This window comes from Poecilia formosa, unplaced genomic scaffold (genome assembly GCF_000485575.1).
Source record: "Poecilia formosa unplaced genomic scaffold, Poecilia_formosa-5.1.2 Scaffold132, whole genome shotgun sequence".
Classification (NCBI taxonomy): Eukaryota; Metazoa; Chordata; class Actinopteri; order Cyprinodontiformes; family Poeciliidae; genus Poecilia; species Poecilia formosa.
The window spans coordinates 907,896-930,856 of NW_006800071.1; the positions used below are offsets into that span (position 1 = coordinate 907,896).

Genomic DNA, 22,961 nt, shown 5'->3' on the forward strand with positions numbered 1-22,961 from the left:
TTAACACGATTTTCAGTGGTTGCATCTTCAGGTGTCAGAACGGGCTGACAACTGTGGCAGGTTCTTCTGCATAGATCCAGTTTAGGTTCAAAATAGTTGATTCAACTGGGTTCGCTTTTGTATAAAGCTCAAACCAAGACGTTTGCACGCCATAAAGGTCAAATTAACCTAATTAGAGTGCTACAGGTTTATTGCAAAGTTATTGTGAGATAAAATGCCACAACGCCTGATAATGTCTGTATAAACTCAGTGGGTTCCTCTCTGTAATGGGACTGTAAATCTGCGGTCCAATGAATGCACAGCTGCCGCGGGCGCGCGCGCGTGTGTGTGTGTGTGTGTGTGTGTGTGTGTGTGTAAGAGGGAATCCTCTAGTTAAAAGTTTAGGAATCTTTCTACTGTCTCTTCTCATCATCATCATCATCATCATCATCATCACCACCATCATCATCATCAACGTGAGATTACCCCCACCCGCTCCGTCTTTCACCCTCTCTACCTTCACGCGCTGTTTTCCCAGATTTATTCACGTGCAGCTCGCGCCCGCCTCACTCAGACATGCTGCCGCCAGCTCTGTGACGTCACGTTCGATATCAGTCGCCACCGTTTGGAGCGTAACCCTCCGCGAGTCCTCAAGACAAACTAGTCCCTTTTGTTGTGGCAGGCGCGAATTTTAGAGATTGGTCAAAAAAAAAAAACTTATGTTATTTGATTAGAAAATAAGTTATATAATATATTCTAACTTCTTTTTCTTCATAAAAATATCTTCTTCCTGATAGGTCATTTTCTTCATTGCACCTGTTTTGTTTTATACACTCTAAATGTGACTTTTGCTTCACTTTAATGTGTCTATGAATAGCTCTGGTAACCAAATTTCTTAAACTGATGTAAGTATTCAAGATATTCCGTGTTAAAAATGATGTAATCAAATACTTCTGCAGAATCATAAACTTTAAAATTTGGACAATATGAAAAATAGGCACCAAAATAAATAAGTAAATGTTTCATGTAGAGGAATAATCATGCATGAACTTTGATGGTAACATGTGTAAGACGTGGCTATGTTCTTGGACACAATATTTCTTAAATATGACCACTTTTTATCACATTGCAATCAAAGTGAATGAGAGGAAGACTAAGTGCAAGAGTTAACAGAAACCACCTAAGCCGAATCTAAAATTACAGAAAACAGAACTGACTTTATCAAGTGCAGACATTTTTAAGTTTTAAGAATAAATTTATTACCAAGCCAGGAGAGTTTAAAGTAAGAGTTTTGTCCCATTTGAAACTGTTATAATACAAATTATAGAATGTGTTTCATTTGATTGGGAGAGGGAGAAAGCAACACATCCATAAAATGACAAACAAAATTGCAAAGTTTGACAACAAAAGTTGTCAAACTTTTGTTTATGACTGCATCAACTTTACCTGGGGGAAACAATCTGAGGAGGAAAAAAGTCTCCTCCTTCATGAGAACCTCGAGTAAATTAGCGAGAAATCTGCATTGTTTCACAGTTACATAATCCATGATTTCCCTGCTGTGAATGAAGATGTTAATGTAGAAAAAAAATGTAGGTCCTCTTGTTGTCTGGGGTGATGCTGCATCCCGCGGCGTGATACTGGCGCTCAGCGGAGAGTGAGACGGCCTGCCGACTCTCTGACGCCAGGTCGAGCTGCAGACTCAACTGAGGCGGTGGGAGCGCTGAGGAGGGGCCCGCATACAGACCCAGTGCCGGGGCGGCAGGGACAGGAAAGGTAGTGTAAAACTTTTATTCATTTATATTTAAACACAAACGGAACGTTTCTTCATCTAGGTTTTCTTCTTCGTAAACTCTGCGCGGCTTCGTTTCTGAGAAAGTAGATCCCAACGGTCAGCAGCTCTCAGCTGTGTGTCAGTTGGAAAGCTTAAAACTTTTCTACTTCCTTTTTGGCTCACATCGTCACACTAGAGCCATGTTTAGCTATGTTTTTACTACAACTGTTGCCTTTTAGCCTTCTAAAACTTGAATTTTGAGGTCTTTCAGTAAAATATATATCGATTCAGTTCTGATTCCACTGCTACTTGATTTAAGTTTATCTTTAGCAATGTTTATAAGGAACTTTTCCAAGTACAAACTAAATGTGAAGCTTTAAAAAGAACAATTGGGAATCAATGCATGTTGAGTTACAGGATGTAAAGAAACTGGTGGTGTTACTGTGTCACACATCTATTTTCTTCACATCCAAAATGACAATTTGTCTGAGTAACTTATAAATATGTGCTAAAAACTGTGTCACACATCTATTTTCTTCACATCCAAAATGACAATTTGTCTGAGTAACTTATAAATATGTGCTAAAAAGGCCCTAAAAAATAAAGAATGTGTCTTCAAACTCAGGTGGTAATGTTTCATTTATGATTATTTAAATAGTATGAACACTGGGGATGAATGACTGAACTAAGCCATGTCTGTGACAAATGTAAGCTCACTGATTAATCCTGAGGTTCTGATATTATGCAAACCTTGAATAAAAATATCCCAATTTTAGGGTATCATCATATTTACACAGATTAAAACAGAAGTGCATAATATAGTCCAATTGCTTTGTTTTAAAACATAAAAGCAACAATTAATACCACTTCTGCAAACGTAATGAAATATATTGATTACTACAGTTATAATAATGCCATGTATTGATTCATTGATTACATTTTGACACAAAATTGTGCGTAGCAATATACAAAATGCTCACCCGTTAAGTGTTTTGTGTGCAGAATATTACACCTTTTTTGTTTCCGCTCCATATGGAGTAACAATCAAGTGTAACGATCTAATTTAAGCAGGTAAATTACCATAAGTAGAGCCTGCAGTTGGTTGTTTAGCAGCATTAGTTTCAAACACCTAATAAAGTTGATGGTTTTCCCTAGATTTTCATGTTGGGCCTGAATAACAATTTATTTGTGTTTAACACCAAGAAAAGAAATAGGTAAACACGAGTCAAACTTAATATTTCCTGTAATTCTTCGTAAACAAAACAAATAGGGTGCATTTTACACAAAATGAAAAAATAACAGTCAAGGCATAATAGCTTAGAAACGCTGACACATTTCATTAAAAATTTAACAAAGAAAACCCAAAACTCTCAGAATTAGCATTTTTCCACTGCCAACAGATTTAAGGTTAATTATGGGTACTTATTATGTATTTTTTCTATGTCAGTCTTGTCATTCATGAATCTTTGAAAAATATTCCTCCTCTTATGCATCTCTTCATAATTTTTGCACTGTTATCATTAGTATTTTTGTACACTCAGCTCTCCTAAGACCTTTTCAGAGACTTTACATCATAGGATATGTTTTGTTGTGTTGCTGTATCCGTGAATTCATATGTCTGCAAGAGAATGGAGGAAAACAAAGTGAGGGACCAACAGCAGCTAAGCCTAGATCTGCTGACATTATTGAGGATGACATATCAGATTACCCAAAGGACAGGAATTTGTCCTTGTTCATGCTACGGTTCCAGTTGGATCATTGCTCTGCTTTTTCCATCATGGGAGCATTTTTAGTGCTTTTTGAGACTTGTTTCTTTGACAAATTAGACGTGATTGTTGTAATCTTTTCAGTTTATATCAGTGCATGGTAACATCCACCAAAAAAATCTGCAGAGAACAACGCTAAACCAATACCAAGTTGCAGCGCTTCTTGTATGTCTGCATGGTGTTTGATATGGTAGACTGGATGTGACAGGGTGAGGTGTCCTCTCTAACATAACACTGAGTGCCAAGCATGTTTGACATGGCAGCTTGAAAACCCATGTGTTTGCTAGTTATGTTTGCCGTGGTCATGTGTGGACAGCTGTGTCTGGGATGAAAAAATCTGATTCCAGTAAGGCAAAATATGATTTACCTCCAAACAACACAGAAAAACATAGTGGTTTTGCTATTGTTCTTTGTTTGAGAGACATGATGGCTTTATTTCATCTTTACCGACCCTGGATCTGTGTTTGTGTTCATGTCTGTCAGGAAGAGTGACCCCAGCGGCTAAAATGAGCCTCCTGGGTCAATGCCATGTCTAGTCAGGGAGGGCAACACCTCCTGCCTGTCTGTGGTTATTTCTAAGCCCTGCTCTTAGACTGCCGTATTGACATGAGTGGCTATGGCAAGAATCTGCATCTGCTACTGCATGACTGCTTGTCTACAAGGGATGGCTTCCATAGACCAAATGAGGTATTTACTGTTGAGTCCGCCACCTAGGATGGTTGTTTTTTTTCTTTTAAACAATCAAACATCTTCATTTTAAACTCTTTTAGGGTACACCTGATAGTCTGGTAGACTCCTTCAGTTGTTGACCAAAGTTGCAACATTTGTTACATTTTCAGTTGGTGCAGTTTGCTTTCACACATTGCATTGTGACAAATGAACCAAACCCTTTGAAAAACTTGTTTTCTCCCTTGGGGTGACGCTGCACCAAAAACCATTGAAGGAAATGACATGAAAACCTCTGAAGAAGACACTGAGCGGCATTTCCTTCTTCACGAAATGTAAACAAAAATGGAGTGGTGTCAGAATTTAGCAGTTATAGGATTACTCTGTAGTTAATGGGAAAAGACCACAAGCCATTTCTCCTAGTTGTGCTGCACTCGCATGTTTGTCAGTCATGTATGTTCTTCCAGACTAGAATTTGTACATCTTGTAAGGGAAGGAAAAGCAGAGCAGCTTTCATTTAAGCAGCTGATCAGCAGTACGCAGCAACAAGTGGTGCTACTCTCCTCCACACAGCCGGACAAACTCACATCACCTTAGCCTCTGTAATTTTGTGAAAAATAGTTTAAGGTGTAAAAATGATGTCAAACCTTAGTTATGCCATAAAGCTGGTTAAATGTCAGCCAATGAGATTAAATCTCATCAGCTGGCATGATTTTTAGTGGGTAAAATCAAGACACTAAAATTAAAAGCTGTTTTTTTTGTAAGAATAAAACTCATGCATGGGTTTCCCCAGTGTGATGCCCTGATCTCCTTCTCTGCTATTTTTTTAACTGAATTGTTACCATTTTATAAAACACAGTGTCTGGTTCGTCAGTAATGAGCCCTGATTGCAGATCGTCTGTCACACATCTTTGGCTGCACCACTCGTACTTTCTCACTCTTTTTCTGTCTCTTCATCTTTCCCCCCATTCTTCCTTACTCTTTCTCTTTATCTATCACCCTCTCTCGCTTCCTGCTTTTCTCTGTTTATAGCCGCTGACTCCATTGTGCGAGGGTTAATGGACGCCCCATCTAGGACCCTGCTGATAAATAATGTAGCTTCTTCTTAATGCCCCGTCCCTGGGGAGGGTCCAGAGAGCATCATTACTGCCTCTTCATCCTACACAGCACAGGCTTAAATTGATTAACAGATATTGGAGCGGTGCAAAGTGATCCATGTGGCTAGTGTAGTGGCTAGCAGCTTGCACCAGGTGGGTCAAACACCTCGCCTGCCTGTGTCGCATGATCCCACTCTGTGCTCCCATTATCTCCAGTCTCTGTCCAGTGGGCTAACTGATGACCATAACATGCTACCGCTAAACTAATAGGGAAGCACTGCGCTCGGGCTCGACTGTAGGGAATGTCAGGAGGGTTTTTTTATGGGTCTGTTGTGTAAATGATAGTGAGTGTTTCAGGTTTTATAGGGAAGAGAGCAGCTCCGAAGTCACTGCTGGCATCTGTTGGTTCTTCGTTGACTAGGAGGAAGTTTAAAGCTCCATGGCAACATAAGAATCACTTCAATATAAGCAGTTGATTTAAAGGCTTAACTATGATGTTTACTATTTTGTTTGACTGAAAACTAAATATAGCATATAAACATATTGATCACTTATTAAAATATTAATCAGAAATTTTAAAATATATTAACCAACAGTTTTTGCACTCCAACAATCCTTTGTGCCATGTTTACTGATATCGCAATATATTCACAATATATTGTGCATTCCTGTGTGCTGGGATGTAGTGAGATTATTTAAAAATGTAACATTTTTCAGACCAGATGGTCCAGTGAGCTTTAATGGTTGGTAAAACCTCGATGTGTCATCACAAATTGGATTTCTGCTCACAGCCAAACAAACCCAGCAGCTTCCTGTAAAATAGACACAAGAATGTTACATCAGAGATCTGGCATTACTTTTCAGACAACACACATTATATTGGAATTTATCAACCAATAATTCTGAAATAAGAAAAACAAATATTAAATGAACCAAATGTAGAGGACTCTACGTTGGCACTGTTGTACTTTGACTATCCCTAATGAAGCAGTAGAAGAGCATTGTCCTAATGTGCAACACAGTGCCACATCAGGCTCTCTGAATACGCTTGTGGTGAGACAAGCAGTCAGATATGATAGACTGTCAGCAATGGAAACATCCAGGAAACATGGCCTCCAGCTGCAGCTGAATCATAGCAAAAGATTGCGTTAGTCCTCTTCCAGATGTTACAGTCCAAACTTATGAGACGGGGAATTGTTTTCATGCGGCTAGTCTTGAATTCCTCTGAGAGCGTTGGCTGTTACTGAGAAGCCTTCAAAACATGTGCATTAGCTGGATGCTTCTTAAAATGTCTTCTTATGATACAATATACCTGTGACATCGTTTTAAAACCTAAACTTTTACACTTCATGTTTAGCTGCTTCCAGATGTGTCTGTTTTTCCTGTGATAACATCACAATCTGCTTTTTCATTTGAAACTGAGGTCTGACGAAGGAGAGATGGTGTCAGATTTTGTAATATTTAAGTGAAATGACTCAGTCAGAAGTTTATTGAAGCAAACCTCACAGTCGGTTGGGGTAAAAGGTACATGTTATTTTTTTCAGGCAGAAAAATGTGTCATAGATTCAAGGATGCTTGACTGCGAAATACCAAAAATGGATAAATTATGCAATCATTTTATTGGTTTAGAACCAGATTCCACATGTTGTAGTTCTATGACAAAAAAATGGTTTTAGTGAATTGTTTTGAACATTTTGGTTTTATTTTGGGGACTTTATAATTTGCAAATATATTCAACATTATTTCCACATTATTTTTCTTGCTAAAGCCACAAACTTTAATATATTTTCCTGGGATTTTATGTGCTAGAACAACACAAAGTAATGCATAATTGTGAAGTTCAAGATTTATTGTTTATATTTATTGTTGTTTGTATCCATCCCACTGATGGCCTTAAATAAAATCCAGTGCAACTTATTTTGAGAAGTAAAGTAGAAACTGCTGGAATGTAAATATTGCACATATGGATAAAGTGATGGTTGCAATTTAATCTTTTGTGCAGCTGTAGAATAAATACAGCTGTTCTGTGAAGGCCTCAGCAGTTTGTTAGAGAGCTTTAGTAACAAACCGTGTCATGCAAAACACTGTGTGTGGAAGAAAAAAAATGTTGCACATCCCCCTGAAAACACAATATAGTGGTGCCAGCATCATGCTGAGGGGATGAGTTTCATTAGCAGGGATAAGGAAGGCTGGTCAAAGTTAATAGGAAGTTTTGTGAAGCTAAATACAGGGAGGAATGAGCAGAAAATGTGTCGACGTGTGCAAAGCTAGGAGAGAAAACTTTAAAAGACTTGAAACTTTCCAGGGAAAGTTGGTTCTACAAAGTATTGACTCTGAATAGAATCAGATTTTTATTTGTCAAAAATAAAAAGCAATTTCATTTTTCAATCCTGCACTTTTTTTATATTGAATTCTGTGAATATTACTTATACTTTTGCAAAGCATGTTTCTATTTCAACTTGCAGGTTATTCAGCATTTGTTTACATCAGACTGCATTACATTGAGTCTTACACACACTGATGACAAAGATAGAAAACACTCTTCATCCCATAAGCTGCATCGCCAGAAATAACTGCAGAGTGGTCTTAATGATGTATCTGTTCTGTATGGGCTGTTGACTTACTGTCAGATGCTGATGCATCCTCACTTAGTGCCAAATTTCTGGTCAACTGTTCATTGGATTCAGGACATTTATCCAGAGCCAAACCTCAAGTATGACTGAATTTTTCTGTCTAATTTTATTCTGACAATTAAAAAAAAGAGAAGGCGAATAGAGCAGAAAGTTTTCAATGCCATTTAGTTTTTCCTTTTAAAAACTGGAAGGTGTGGACCTTCTGGGTATGTAATTGCCCCGTTGGGACCCAGTGAATGGGCACTTTTATTCAGGGGTCCACATGTCACTTCCCTTGTATTGTCCTACACAAACACATGGTTGGTGTACAGAGGTTGTGTAATTTACTAAATTAAAACAAATCTGTTTGCTAAATAAAAAAATGAATCGAGAAATTACTTACAATTACTTGTCAAATGCTTGGTGGTTTACAAGCCTGCAAAATATTAAAGTCACAACAGATTAAGGCTGAAATGATTAATCACATTAATCACAATGGATCAGTTATTGAAATAATTGTCAACTAATTTAGTAATTGATTAATCGTTGACTGAAAAACAGACTCAAAAAAGGTCAGTTAGAACGACATATTTAGAGCAGTAATTAAGCCTAAACTCTAATATGTAATGACAACAGTTACAAAATTATAATCTCAAAATATAGATTTTGCATTTAAATTAAAACAGTTAAAACTGAACGTGTTCTACCCAGAACACCTCACGTGTCACAGTTTTTGCTTCATCTGATCCTATTAAAAAATCTCCTGTTAATCACCTTTTGCTATTCATTTATGAATCAGAAAACAATAACTAACAGATCAGTCCTAGACTGTATTCATGTTAAATCCAGCAGAGCTGTCTGATCTTTTCACATGATGACATTAGAAGTATTTTATTTTGGCAGCAGACAAATTCAAATGAAAAATCAGCAGAATGTGCCAATGTTTTTATCCAATTAATCATCAGAAGAATAATCAATAGATTAATCAATAGCTAGAGACATTGTTAGTTGCATCCTTACAGTGGATATAACTGTGTAGTGGAAAATCAACAGGTGCTGAGCATGAAATACCTCAGCACCCTCATTCTGCAGGTTGTGGAGGTTGCAGTATGCAGACTTCTTCCTGTAAGTGACATTAGTAATTGGTGGTAATGTGACAAGTCATACAGACAGGAAGCTATCTGAAGAATGTCAGGCTGATGTTCACAGAGCGGTGCCACTTTCCCAGAACTCATGACTGACAGCTGTGGCTGCAGGAGTCACTTTTAACTTTACCTTTCTGCTATAGAAAAGAAAATACAGAATTTATTTATTTATCTTTCAGATTATAGCTTCATTGTAAAACCTTTTTTTCTTTCTTGCAGGACCTTGGAAACTTGGGAAGTACTTGGAAAAACAAAAGAAACCCAAGAATCAGACAATCTGTCCCTCTTTTCTAGCTGATTCTGCTGCTTCTTTTGGCGACTTCAGGAGGGAAAATTAGTCACCATGAATGTTACTTCGCTCTTCTCCTTCACCAGCCCGGCCGTCAAACGGCTGCTGGGCTGGAAGCAGGGCGATGAAGAGGAGAAGTGGGCAGAAAAAGCTGTGGATGCTCTGGTTAAGAAACTGAAAAAGAAGAAGGGAGCCATGGAGGAGCTGGAGCGGGCGCTCAGCTGCCCGGGTCAGCCCAGTAACTGTGTGACCATCCCTCGCTCGCTGGACGGACGGCTGCAGGTGTCCCACAGAAAGGGTCTGCCACATGTCATTTACTGCCGGGTGTGGCGCTGGCCTGACCTGCAGTCCCACCATGAGCTGAAGGCGCTGGAATGCTGCGAGTATCCCTTCGGCTCCAAACAGAAGGATGTGTGCATCAACCCCTACCACTATAAGAGAGTGGACAGTCCAGGTGAGAAATATCAGATAGTCTCAAGGCAGCAGTTAAATTACAGTATTTTGGGTTTGTCACTTTTTACTCCCCAACAAGTTTCAACACAGAAGCCAAAAAAAAAATGTACAGATAGTTTTTGTTTTTGTTTTGTTTTTTTATTCAATAGGGGAGAACCAATTGCAGTTTCCTGGGCGATCACAGATTACCGGTTATTAGCCTGAACTTGCTGTTTCCTATTTTGGCTGATACCAAATATTTTTGCCTGAAATGTTTCTAAATATAGAAAGAAAGTTGCTGAGTTGGCAACAGTGGGGAAACTGTTAACTGAAAAGGTGCAGACACGACCTGGTGCACCGGTCTGTCAGTCAAACTTTCTCAGAGCAGAGCAGAAGAGGACAGTTGTTGATTTTTAGACCTTAGCTGAGGTAGATAAGATCTGGGGATAAGATCGGCCGATCACCGATCCCCCAAAATGAAGGAAATTGGCCCTGATAAATCGGCCCACCCCTATTATTCATTATAAAGTACTAGATGTTTTTAGAAGCACTATAGATTGGAATCCATATTCCTACTACAGTCTAGCGGAAAATAAGACCAACAAAAATTTACTAATGTGATTTTAATGTAACTTTTCCTTTAATTTCCATTTAGATTACTTTAGTCGGTGCACTTGATGGTTAACTGTTTTCCTTTATGTTTTGAACTATTTTTGTTAAGAAATGTAAGGACAAAAATTATAGACCAACAACTTTCTTCATACTTCAAATGAGTGAGTCAGATTTGTCAGCTTTTAAAATGATGTTCCTTTTCAGTTCCTTTTCTCAGGACATTGACTCTTTTATCCCTTATCTTCAGTCCAGTACAGCATATTGTACTGCCTAAAAATAAAAATGACTCTAAATGGAGGACAGAATATTGTTATTGTATGAGTCACTTATGTTAAATGACATCAAGTCTCTGGTGTTGAAAGAAGGCGTTGGCGTTGGTAAGAAGCGCCCCAAAGGCATTGAAGTATGATGAGAACATAACATCTCCTAGCAGACAGTTTTCTTTGATATCTCCAATAAGTTGAGTACAATTAACTACAAATCACACCAAATCGCCTCAAAGTGCACTCCTCTGGTGTGCGCTTTGCTCTACGTTCTCACCGTTTTAGCCAGTGTTACTACCAGGTGTGTAGTAACAGGATCTGGGCTGGAGGTGAGCAGCCGTCAACAGAAAGAAGATGTTCCTGTAGACCCTCAGCTGCTAAAGGAAGGTTCAGCCCAAAACTTTTGGCGCTCTGATCTAAAAATGTCTAACTGTAATAACATTTAACCGCAGCAGATATGGAGAGCCAAACATGCCACAATTCAGTAAGTCAAAATATCCCAAAACTGATATTTATACATGTGGAAATCTGAATAAAACTTAAGTCTGATTTGTTCATTAAAGTAATATACCTTAATTATGATAATAAAGATATGACTTAAAGTGTGTTTTTATTTATATTTGAAATTTTATTCATATTTTCACTTAATGGCTGTGTGCTGAAGGAAAGGCAGTGTATTTGTACAGCATATTTTCAGCAACTAGGCAATTCAAGGAGCTTTTCATGATTAGGAAAAATAAAACAACAAACAAGAAAAAAACATGACGTTGCAGTATCAAAGTAAAAGAAATGATGACAGGTTGAAAGATCGACTACAGTTTATGATGTTACAGTTATTAACTGAAGGCATCTCTAAGCAAATGGGTTCTTAGCATTGATTTAAAGAAACTGTGTTTCAGCAGTTTTGTAGTTCTCTGGAAGTTTCTTCCAGATCAGAGGAGCATAAAAATTGAATGCTGCTTCTCAACGTTTCAATTCGACTAAAGATAAACGCATGGATGAGTTTTCTGAAGATCTTGTTGAGAAGTACAAGATCTCATGAATTTATTTTATCTCTCCAACTTATGACTAATTTTCCCAGAGGTCCTAGAAAAGTAGAGTTCACCCCTCTGAGATATTTTGATCTTTAAAGCAGTCTACTTTAAAGTTGCTGTACAGTTTAACCAGTCAGATATTAGGGTTTATTTAGTGAGACACAGATGAATAGAAGTTATTTCATAATGTACTTCATAACACTTCTTGAATCAGTGACCATCTCTCCTATGGTCTTTTTAATGTCTACAGTCTCAGATCAATACAGCCATGCCCTCCAGCACTATCAGCAGCAGGAGCAGCAACAGCAACTTTATACCCCATCAGGTAAAACATAGGCTACTTCTGCTTTACATACCTGAGGACAATGGTATAGAATGGTTCAAGTCTATGTTAGATTCTTGATAAACATGGGCTGTTGTAGTTATTTTGTAAGTTTGGTTTACAGGTGTGGTGTGAATTAGGTTTTGATTAAGGTTGGAATAGGAATGAATTGATAATCGTTAGTGTAGTGTGATACTTCAGAAGGTCAAGTATCACTCTAAGTGAAGAATGCTGGTTCTGTTCTGAAGATTGCTGTGGAACCTCTGGAAGTGCAAAGAAAGACTCTTCATAAAAATCAAGAAAATAACACAATTAGAAATGCAGAAAAAATGTATTCTATAGAGAATTATTCTTAAAAATCGATTTTAAAATGTGTAGGTGTTGCATCTTTGCCGCTCCTATACTGCATCACGCGTCTGCTCAGCCACCGAATGTATTTTGAGTAATTCTTTGATATACAATTTTTATTTAAGAAAAAATCCGACAGGTAAGCTAACCTAATACTGGTAATTTATGTTAGTGTTTTATGTACAAACCTATTTTTGTTTAAATGTAACCTGATGGAATTTGATACAGTATGCAACCTTGTAGAGTTGTTTTAAATAAATGCTTTGTTTACAGTCCTTTCCTCTTCTCAGCCATCGTTTAATAGAAAACTTGTTTACTGAATTGAATTGTGAGCCTAAAAATCAAAATCAAATTGGCTGAAAGATTTGCATCTCTACAGAAAACCCTCAGCTACTTCATCATCAGACTTTTATACAACAGCAGTGTCTTCAGTCAGGGGCTTCTTCAGAGCCACTGTAATATAAGCTGCTGCAGGAAATCCTCCCTGCCTGTAGCCACCAGCACCTATAGCAACTTTTTAAAGAAAATTACATGAGTTTTAGCAACGTTTCATTTCTCTTTGGGATTAATAATGTAGTTTTGAATTGAGTTGTAATTGTTAGGATTAGGCAGTTGATGCAGCTACTAGAATGAATCGAAGTCAATGTGAGGTTGTAATATGGGTAAAAATGTGTGTGCGTGCGTGTGTGTGTTCTTTGATGTGTTTTTGGAGCAGGAAATTCCATGTCAGGGAGAACGGGGCTTTGTTATACGCATGCTTCAAATTGTAGACCCCTTCTTCTGCACACATTGACACAAAGGCACACGTGCTCATTCACTTACGCACAGTCTACAAAGACTCACCAAATCTCTCTTGCGCTCACACATACACGCATACACACACACACTTGATTCTTGATTGCATGAGGGAACAGGAAGACAGTCGCTCACACACAAAGGGAGGAAAGACTCGCTGCCTGCCTTGCACACGTTTAGTTTTAACGGCGGGTAGATCAGGGGATTCAACTCCAGACTACCTGTCTGTTCACGTCCCCCATCTCACACACACACACACACTCTAGCAAACACACACCCCGTCACCCTCCTCTTGCTGCTTGAACATCAATTTTTAACCTTTAAAATAACTTCTCTGATGTATCAGCCTCATCTAAAATGTCAGCTCCAGCTTTCTGTATCTACTCAGGTATTTATAGACGCAAGCGGAGCGTATCACTGTGGTTTCCGCTGCACCTGAATAGCCATCAGCCGGGATATTTACCCCAAGTGATGAATTCCACAAGAATGCCTCATCTCGCACAAACTTTCAGGGCAGAAACCTGAGAGTCGGAGCCAAATTCTGCTGGCTCAGACCAACTGCCTGCAAGCTGACATTTGAAAAATGCAGCGACATCTGCGCTCAGAATGTTGGATCATGGAGAGCAGCAGAAAGACATCGGGGTTTAATCTGAGCTCGCATGCATGTGATTGTAAGTCACGTCTGTTGTGAACTGATCAGGACCGGCCCAAGCCTCCATGGGGCCCTAAGCAAAATTTGGTTTTGGGGCCCTCTAGTTCTACTAACAATGTGGACTGGCTGCAATCAGCAGCCCGATCATTAGATCATTCACACACTTGCTATAAACTGAATGCATCTCTGGCAGTGCTGTTTACATAATATAAATGTTTAAAATAGGATACATTTATTGGCCAACTGATTTATTGACCAGTTGATTTCTGGGCGCCGATTTCCTTAATTTTGTGGGATCATGATTGGGCGATACTTTCACGTGAAGCCCATCCCCTAATCTTCTATTCCTCAGCAAAGGTTTAAAAATCAGTCTCTGTTGTTGAAAAACAAGATATTTACTACCTGTTGCTCTTTGTTATCTCGTCTCCCCAGGTCCGTTAATGTCCTGTGTAAAAGTGAAACCACAAAGACAACAGTCACTGTTTAACTTCACAATCATCCAGAATTTATTCAAACAATCAAATGCATAAAATCATACAATTTTCTTAGATATAATGATCACAATTTGATTAAAATTAGTCTTATCAATAGTTTTTTTTTATATACTGGTTAAGCTATATATTGATTAAACTGTGAGTCTAAACCTAACCAAAATTGAGGCCTACTCAAAACAATCAGGATCAGTCTAATATTTCACCATGTGCTAAAGTTAAAGCTAGCATTAAAACTAGCATAATTAAACTAATATTTCCAACACTGTCCTCTTTTGCGCAACAGTGAGAGGTGTGACTGACAGACCGGCCCACCAGGTCAGGTCTGCACATTTACATTTAACAATATTCACCCCACTGTTGCCAACTCAGTAATTTTCTTGCTATATTTAGCAACATTTCAGACAAAAAAAATTAATATCAGCCAAAATCAAAATTGGCAGGTCAGGTTTTTTAAGGATCGGTGCAGTTCTGATGCATATCTGAATGCTAAGCAGATTGGAGATTGATCCAAAAGCAGGAAGTGGACTACAACGCAGGGCATTCTGGGTAAAAGTAGCCAAAACAAATGTTTTGTGTCTAGCACTAGCAGGAGAAGCAACTCTTGGCCTTCTGCCAGTGAAAAATGTAAAATCCTACAGCCACTAAAATCCGAGTCTGCCACACTTCACGGTGTGAAAACACTAACGCTGATGCTAAGTTTGTGGTACAACACGACAAAGTAAGGGAGAATTAAAGCGTTATGAATACTTTTGTGAGACTGTTGAGCTATTCTGTGTCTGATTGTGACAACATGTGTGTTTTCTTGTATTTGTGGAGTCTTTTCAATTACTAGGTTACTGAACCCCCAGCTTATCTGATCTGATTTGATCTGGTAAGCAGTAACACATTGGTCAGTGTTAGTGCTGACCAATGTTAGAATGGTGGCATCATTGTTCATTTATGAAAAAAATTAAACGATACACAGAAGAGGAAAATGTTATGCCTTGTTATTGTAGATATTTTCCAAACAATTGAAGTTTTGTGGAGCTTTTTACTTGTAGACAGATTGTCGGCCAACATTTTGTCACCAACTGTCTACAAACTGAAGTATTATTTTTCTTCTTTCAGTGTTGCCTCCTGTTTTGGTGCCGAGGAACAGCGAGTTCAACGCCAAGCACACGATGCTGCCTCGCTTCCGCAACCCACTTCAGCAGAACGAGCCGCACATGCCCCAGAATGCCACCTTCCCAGAATCCTTCACTCAGGCAAACACTGTTCCTTTCCCTCATTCTCCGGGAAACGGCTTCCCAAGCTCACCCGGTAGTGGCAGCAGCACCACCTTCCCTCACTCGCCATCCAGCTCCGATCCGGGAAGTCCGTTCCAGATGCCTGGTAGGAGCGATGAGTCTCCGTTTCCTATGCGCCACAGTTCGTCACTTTTTACATCATTCTGGGTCTTTTTTTGCCTCATGTAGAGACCCCCCCACCTGCTTACATGCCCCCAGAGGAGCAGATGACGCAGGACTGTCCTCAGCCAATGGACATCAACCTCATGGCTCCACCTTTGCCTACAGAGACAAACAACCGGGCAGGTAATGATGTGCTCACACATCCTTGTGATGTGCAGGGCTCGTACATCGTTAATGAAAATATTTACTTATTACCTCTACTTTAATAGGTTGGTGCAATAATCATTTATCTTAGCTTAGGGGTTTTAATTTTCCGCATATACTGTTTGAGTTTGTTTTAGCTTTTAGATATTTATGTGTATCAGCAATGAAACTACACTTTGCGTAGGTTAAATTAAAAATATGGATTTTCATTACTGTAAGCATTTCTTACACCTCTCCATTAGAGCATTAATAAATATCAATGTCTTTAAAATTATGAATAAATAAAGTGTTTTTCTATGCAGGTCCATCATGACGACAACTTGCTGGAAATTTTCACAGAAATTGTGATTTATAGTAATATTGTTGTTTTGAGACTATTTTCAATTAATATAATATAAATAATTGCATAATATTGCTAGTTTGCTAGTTTGCTTTCGCAAAGAACAATAAACCTTAATTTTGTACATTGCAACTGCAAGACATTGATTTAAATTTCAAAAATAAAAGACAACAGCCAGAAACAATAAATAAAAAGAAAATTAAAAACCACACACAACCAAAACCATAAAAAATAGATTAATAAGGTCTAAACGAAACTTCCTTTAAAAATATTGATCATCAAAATGGACATTATTGAGCTCATTTTAATTTATCATGCAATTAGTTGATTCATTGCTTATTGATATGCAGATAAAGCCATACAGACTTGCCAAAGGAGACTGCAATAATTTTTTTATCATCACTTTTATCATCATCATAACAAATACCACAAAATATCTTAAGTAAACTAAACTTGATATCACCCACCTAAAGTAGCTTTATTGTTTAAAGCCAGTGGGAAATAAGTCTTTACCCGATTCATGTTTTACTGTTTTAGTTTACACCTGAGTTGCCACCGATTATGAAAATAATCACCGATTTTCATTATGCAGCTTGTTAACAAACGCTTCATGGTCTTAATGTTTTAGCACACAAAATCAGAAAACATTTAGGAGTTTGTTTTGAATTTAATCTGACTCACCACAGACTGGGCAGGGAGTGTATTAAAACCTTTGTCTGAACTTTTATCTCCTCTTTATGGCCCATAAAGTACATTATTTGCACTTCTGTATCATCATTCACTTTAAGCTCACAGATTTGTCCTCATCCGGTTGCAGCAGTAGCAGGAAAAGGCGCTGAAAGTTTTGTTAGCTGGTAACGGGAGGTCGGAGGTGTGTTGATGTTTTTCTTTTTTTCCTTTTCCACAAGCTGCATCCTGTACAGGGGGGCAGGTTTCTGTTGTAGATCAGCTCTGGGAAGGAGAAAGACAAAACACACCTGCCAGCCAGTGCCACACTGCAGAGGAAGTTTGGGAGGGGGGGTTGCACCTAGATAAACATGATTTATTCTTCTTTCCATATGGGGGAGGTCATCCTGGAATGGCCCAGAAGCTACAGGATCACACCACAAAACACAGGCTGCACCTTTTAGAGCGCAACAAGAATGACAAAGCTACTCATCAACTTTTGAAACTTTAATCAGAATCATTGTGATAAACTGATTATTCAAATAATTGTAAAGTAATCTAGTAATACACTTAACTACTAACTGGAGAGTACAGGCTCTAAAAAATGCCATTTGGTGAAAGAACAACAAATTCAGAGCAAAACGTTAAAAACACTAAATTTCACAATTGCGGCATTTCCATTAAATAAGAAACGACCCACTTCCTGTCGTCCTCCTCACCTTTTCCGCTCGTAGTAATATCCAGTTATCTTTCTAAAGTCAGTGGAAACAACTTCTGAAACATTCCTGAGAAAGTTTGGAATAATTACGTGGATGAGCTGGAATTAAAAACAATCTTTCCAGCTCAGAGAAGTCTTTCTGCCTCTGTGTCTGGCTGTTCTCTGACCTTGGCTCCCTCCTCTGACCCTCTCCTCGTGTTTCCTGTGCAGATGTGCAGCCAGTGGCCTACGAGGAACCAAAGCACTGGTGCTCCATTGTTTACTATGAGCTGAACAATCGCGTTGGCGAGGCCTTTCAGGCTTCCTCCACCAGCGTTCTTGTCGACGGCTTCACAGATCCCTCCAACAACCGCAACCGCTTCTGCCTCGGCCTGCTCTCCAACGTCAACCGCAACTCCACCATCGAGAACACCCGGCGGCACATCGGCAGAGGTGAAGCATCTGAACAATCAGTTCATCATTCAGCTGTACCACAGTGCTGGTGCTTTTTGGAATTAAAAAGCCTGTTATCACGTTTCTGTCAGGCGTTCACCTGTATTACGTTGGAGGGGAGGTGTACGCAGAGTGCCTGAGCGACAGCAGTATCTTCGTCCAGAGTCGTAACTGTAACTACCACCATAACTTCCACCCCACAACTGTGTGCAAGATTCCCAGCAGATGTAGCCTGAAGATCTTCAACAACCAGGAGTTTGCCGAGCTGTTGGCCCAGTCCGTCAACCACGGTTTCGAGGCCGTCTATGAGCTCACCAAGATGTGTACCATCCGGATGAGCTTCGTTAAGGTAATCTGCTTTAGAAGTCTCTGAAAAATAAAACAAGTTGAAATTATACAACCTCATACAAATTCATTGACTCATTCAAATTTGAATTTGAGTCAAATTTGAATGAGTCACTTTCCTAATCTTTTATATGGGACTAAGAAATACATTGATTTTACTGATTAATCAAATTTTCTGTTTTGAAGATTTAATTTTCAGAAAATCTGGATATTTTTTTTCACCAGTGCACTTCTTGAGTTTCCATTTTTCAAACTGAGGTTTGCTCACCTGCAGCAGCCATCTTGTTCGACTGTGTTTCACAGCTTCCATTTATTTACCCTTTAATCCAGGTCAGCTCACAGAGGCAATAATTGAAATAAAAACAAGGTCTTTAAGATATTTTTGACTTGCATACATGAGGTTGATTGACATCGCTAAGAACTTACTCCTGGCTGTGATTGGTTGTTTTTAACAAAAACAACCAATCATCATCGGCATTTCTACAGATCATAATAGTATCACTGGAAGAAGGTGGATGAGACATATTCATTTCTTAAAATGTCCTAATCAAAGTCAAAACCTTTGTGGCAGTACTTAAACACTGATGTTTATAGAAGTCCTCTGTGTGAACTGATTGAGCTTGAGATGTTTTACACAGCAGACGTGCAAAACTGCTAGAGATGCACCTTGAAAGACTTGCAGCTGTCTCTGGAGAGAAAATAAGCAAATATGAATCTAGGTGTAAAGTGACATAATGTGAAAAAGTTGAAGGGAGATGAATGTTTTTAATTGATGCTGTCTGAACAGTTCTACTTTGGAAGATCTAATACAATCCTGCATTTCAGGGCTGGGGAGCAGAGTACCACCGTCAAGATGTGACCAGCACGCCCTGCTGGATTGAGATCCACCTGCACGGTCCGCTGCAGTGGCTGGATAAAGTCCTGACCCAGATGGGTTCCCCCCACAACCCCATTTCCTCTGTCTCATAGGCTCCAGTAACCCCAGGCTCCTCAGCCACGTGGCTGTCCGCACCCCAGCATCTTGGTCCAAGTAGCGAGAGTAGCAGCTAACTGGTCCCAGACTGGTTTGTAGTCCAGTCAAGTTGTCTGTAACTGATGGGAGCTCAAACTGGTCTGGGACCAGTAAGGTTAGGTGGATTGTTACACGGCGCTTCTACTTGAAGGACATCCGAGTTGAACACATGAACAGGTTGGGAGAGGAGGAAGCAACGTGAGTGTGACGCAACTGGAAGATACTTGATCTTTGTGACCAACTGTAATAATTGAGGCAAACAACTCCTCTGGTATCTTCCTGCTACAAATGCTTTCTTCATTGTTCTGCTATTCTGACTGAAATCTAGTTTGCATTTCAATATTCCCTTAACAATACAGCTGTATTTGTGTTGCAACAGTTTGTGGGACATTCCAAGTCATCAAATTTGCAGTTTTCTGATGTTTCCTGTATGAATAAGTGGAATTGACCTCAAATGTACCAACGCTGCAAAAACACAAAATCTTATCAAGTAGTTTTGGTCTAGTGAAAATATCTTAGTACACTTGAAGCAAAACTATTTCAGCAAGAAATAGAAGCTTGTTTTACGTCGTCATTTCCTTAAAACAATATATTTCCACTGGCAGATTATTTAGCTTATAATATGGAATAAATGTCTTGTTATTAGTGAAATAATCTGCCAGTGGAATTTTTTTAACCAATGTTAAGGGACTATTGGCTTAAACCAAGCCCCTAAATCTTGCTGAAAAGTTACTTATAAGTTAGTTTTATCCTATTTGAAGTGTACTAAGATATTTGTTCTAGAAAGTAGACAAAAATACTTGGCAAAATCCTGTGTTTTTGCTGTGCAGAGTACAGTGGTTTATATTTTTGGTCAATGAATTGATGTTATGCCATCAGAAATCATAATTAGTCACACAAAGACAAAATGAGGGGTTTAAAAGTGCAACGTGTCTGGTTGTGGGTGGAGCATGGGGCTTAAGTAGCATTTCACAAGATAAAGACTGACTTTCATCGTCATTTTGTTACACTTTTTGTTTACTATGTAGATGTTTTCACCATTAGAAAATGTGGATTTGCAGAGCATCTTTTGGTTAGTGTGGCGTTGCATAAGAATGGTAGCTGAACATGACAAAGTTGAGACAAAACACAAGAGGAAGTTTAGTTTTTCTTTTGCGGTTTTAGCCTACAGCAGAATGGTGTCTGATGTGGGAGCACTGGGGATTCACGCCGTCATTCAAAGGTTTTGGAAACACTTCATGATCCATTTTATCTGTTAAATATAAAGTTCCATCCTGCAGCATTTTACCCTCCTGGTACTGAGAGTAATTACATAAACACTGTTGATGAGGACTAATGATGTTTCGTTTTTCATCAAATGTTTTTTAAACTCTCCCTGCAACCTGGAGGTTACTTTAATGAAGTTTACAGATTTATTGCTCAGAATCAAAGATTCTGGTTTGAAAATTAAACCAGAAAAGTATTTTTGAAATTTATAAGTTACTTTCCAGTAACTCTTCTGTACCTCCAGGGTTTCCGTCTTTGAATTTACAGGTTACTTTGAAGTAACTTTTCGGTGCTTACTGGGTTTCTTTCCTTGAATTTACAGGTTACTTTCCTAGGACTTACAGATTACTATTTTCTGAAATTTTAAAAGTACTTTTGAAACTCAAGGGTTATGTTACTGGAATATACATGTAACTTTCTGGAGCTTACATGATACTTCCTTAGCCCTTCCTTAGCTTACATGATACTTCCTGAAATTTATAAGTTACTTTCTGATACGTGTTGAAAAGTAACCTGAAAGTCTAGAAATCCCGTTATTAAGAAAAACGGAAAATAATACACTTTTAAGTGTTAGCAATGCAACCTGCTGGTTCTGGAAAGTATCCTAAAAGTTGCAAGAAAGTAACTTTGTTGTGTTAAATATCTCTGCTAGTTTCTTTTGTTACTTCCAGAGTGGCATAAATCTTCCTTAAATGCTTCAAATGTTTATTTTCTGGTTGCCTCAGTTTTTACCCATTCTGAGCATGGTTTATGCTTCTACTGTCAGCATGGGACTGATTGTCACAAACATACTGCTGCAAATTCTTGATTTTAACCAAAATACCTACTGGATTTATTTGTATGTAATAGCTGAAATTTATATTTGAAAGCGCTCTTTGTTTCCACCCACCTGTTTCATCCTGTTACATTATTTACACATTTTTATTAAATTGCTAGTCCGTCTGTTTTCATTTTTAACTCACCCTTTACTCCTCCTTCAGTACCATACGGTCCCAACTGTTTCTTTTTATGTGGTTTTGTTCTGAAGGCTGGTTTTCAAACATGAACTCACATCAGTTTTCTGCATCATTTGACTTCAATAAAACCTGTAGGAATATTTGTTTTGTTTTCAAACACTTTTGAAAGGTAGTGTAAATATTCAGTGACTGCTCATTCTCTTATTAAAGTGACTGAACAAAGTGTATTAAAATAATGTTTAAGGGAAAATGTTGAGCATTCAGATTTTAACCAGTAACTGAGAAAAATATGCCAGTTACTGTTCTATTGTGTTTTTTATTAAATGCAGATTTTGCTATTTGTTTCTTTCTTGCTTTTAGCAATCCTTTTTGCAACTGAACTGATTTACTCATAACATTCTTTTTTTTTTTTGTATTTTTTGAACGTGTTTCGGTTTGTCTGCACTTTCAAATTTTTGCCTCATTGTTGTTTTCTTTGTTTTTTGTTTTCTTTTCTGTTTTGCTCTGTAAAACTCCCAGAAAAGCAGTTTTATTCCATGAATATCAAGTCTCTACTGGAAGATTGAATAAAATTGTTTCATTAATCACAAAACCAGTTTCCTCTTTGGATGTGTCAACATTTTTCTGGGCAAACTTTCAGAAGTTGAAAGCTTTGTGTGTCTGCCTTACAAATAAGCATTATGTTTGTGTGAAGGTTGGAGCTCACTTTAGCTACCAATACTGCATCTGTCCTAAGTGTGTGAATATTTCTGTGTCCAGATGGGTCAGTATGAGTAGAAAGGCGCTGAAAGTTAAGATTGTTAGGAACTAGAATAGTCATAAATAAATCTTGACATGCTTGTTTTATTCTTTAGTGTGGCATTTAGCAAATATAAAAGGACCTAAGATGAGAAATTTGGTCAGATTTCACTTCAGACAGTATACTTGAACATCTGGTTTCAACAGTAAATAAATAAATACAAATAGGAGTCTGACAAAATCTTTTGAAGTAGTTTATAAGGCATTGGAATAAAATACAATAAATTATTAAAAAAAAACATTTAATTTGGTCACGAGCTCTAAAAATTGGGAAGCAGTGCTGTACATTGCTACAACAAATAAAAGTTATTTTGTTTGGATGTGGCTTTAGGAATAAAGTTGTCACGAAGTCTCCTGGTTGCTGCACATCGTTTTCCTCCGCTGCCATCTAGAGGTAATGATTGCGAATTGCATCCATTTAGATATTTGAACTTAAATATTTTTGCCTGTTTATTTAAGACGTTTTTTTTAAAAAAAACTAATATTTTTACAAATGAATCATAAAAGAAAGTTCGATTATTTTAAAAATATATACTTTTTAAGTCATTTGTTTGCTTTT

General features: G+C 38.2%; 1 protein-coding gene across 3 annotated transcripts; it reads left to right on the forward strand.

The window, feature by feature from the left end:
• The first annotated feature begins 1,630 nt into the window (after nt 1-1,630).
• Nucleotides 1,631-19,887, forward strand: smad1 (SMAD family member 1). Of its 3 annotated transcripts, none has more exons than XM_007561982.2 (8): nt 1,631-1,752; nt 9,256-9,779; nt 11,917-11,991; nt 15,385-15,648; nt 15,732-15,848; nt 17,804-18,025; nt 18,118-18,374; nt 19,196-19,887. In XM_007561982.2, the coding sequence occupies exons 2-8, from the start codon at nt 9,380-9,382 to the stop codon at nt 19,337-19,339; spliced, it is 1,479 nt and encodes a 492-aa protein (XP_007562044.1). In that variant the 5' UTR covers nt 1,631-1,752; nt 9,256-9,379; the 3' UTR covers nt 19,340-19,887. The 3 variants fall into 3 exon arrangements, with proteins under 3 accessions (XP_007562044.1, XP_007562045.1, XP_016531844.1); XM_016676358.1 differs by lacking the exon at nt 1,631-1,752 and adding an exon at nt 4,025-4,203; XM_007561983.2 differs by lacking the exon at nt 11,917-11,991 and having other exon boundaries at nt 1,634-1,752.
• Nucleotides 19,888-22,961: the final 3,074 nt, after the last annotated feature.

Coding starts and splice junctions, on each gene's coding strand:
- smad1 (XM_007561982.2), top strand. CDS start 9,380: ATGAATGTTACTTCGCTCTTCTCCTTCACCAGCCCGGCCGTCAAACGG. Junction 11,992..15,384: donor GCAACTTTATACCCCATCAG/GTAAAACATAGG, acceptor TTCTTCTTTCAG/TGTTGCCTCCTGTTTTGGTG. Junction 15,649..15,731: donor AAGTCCGTTCCAGATGCCTG/GTAGGAGCGATG, acceptor TGCCTCATGTAG/AGACCCCCCCACCTGCTTAC.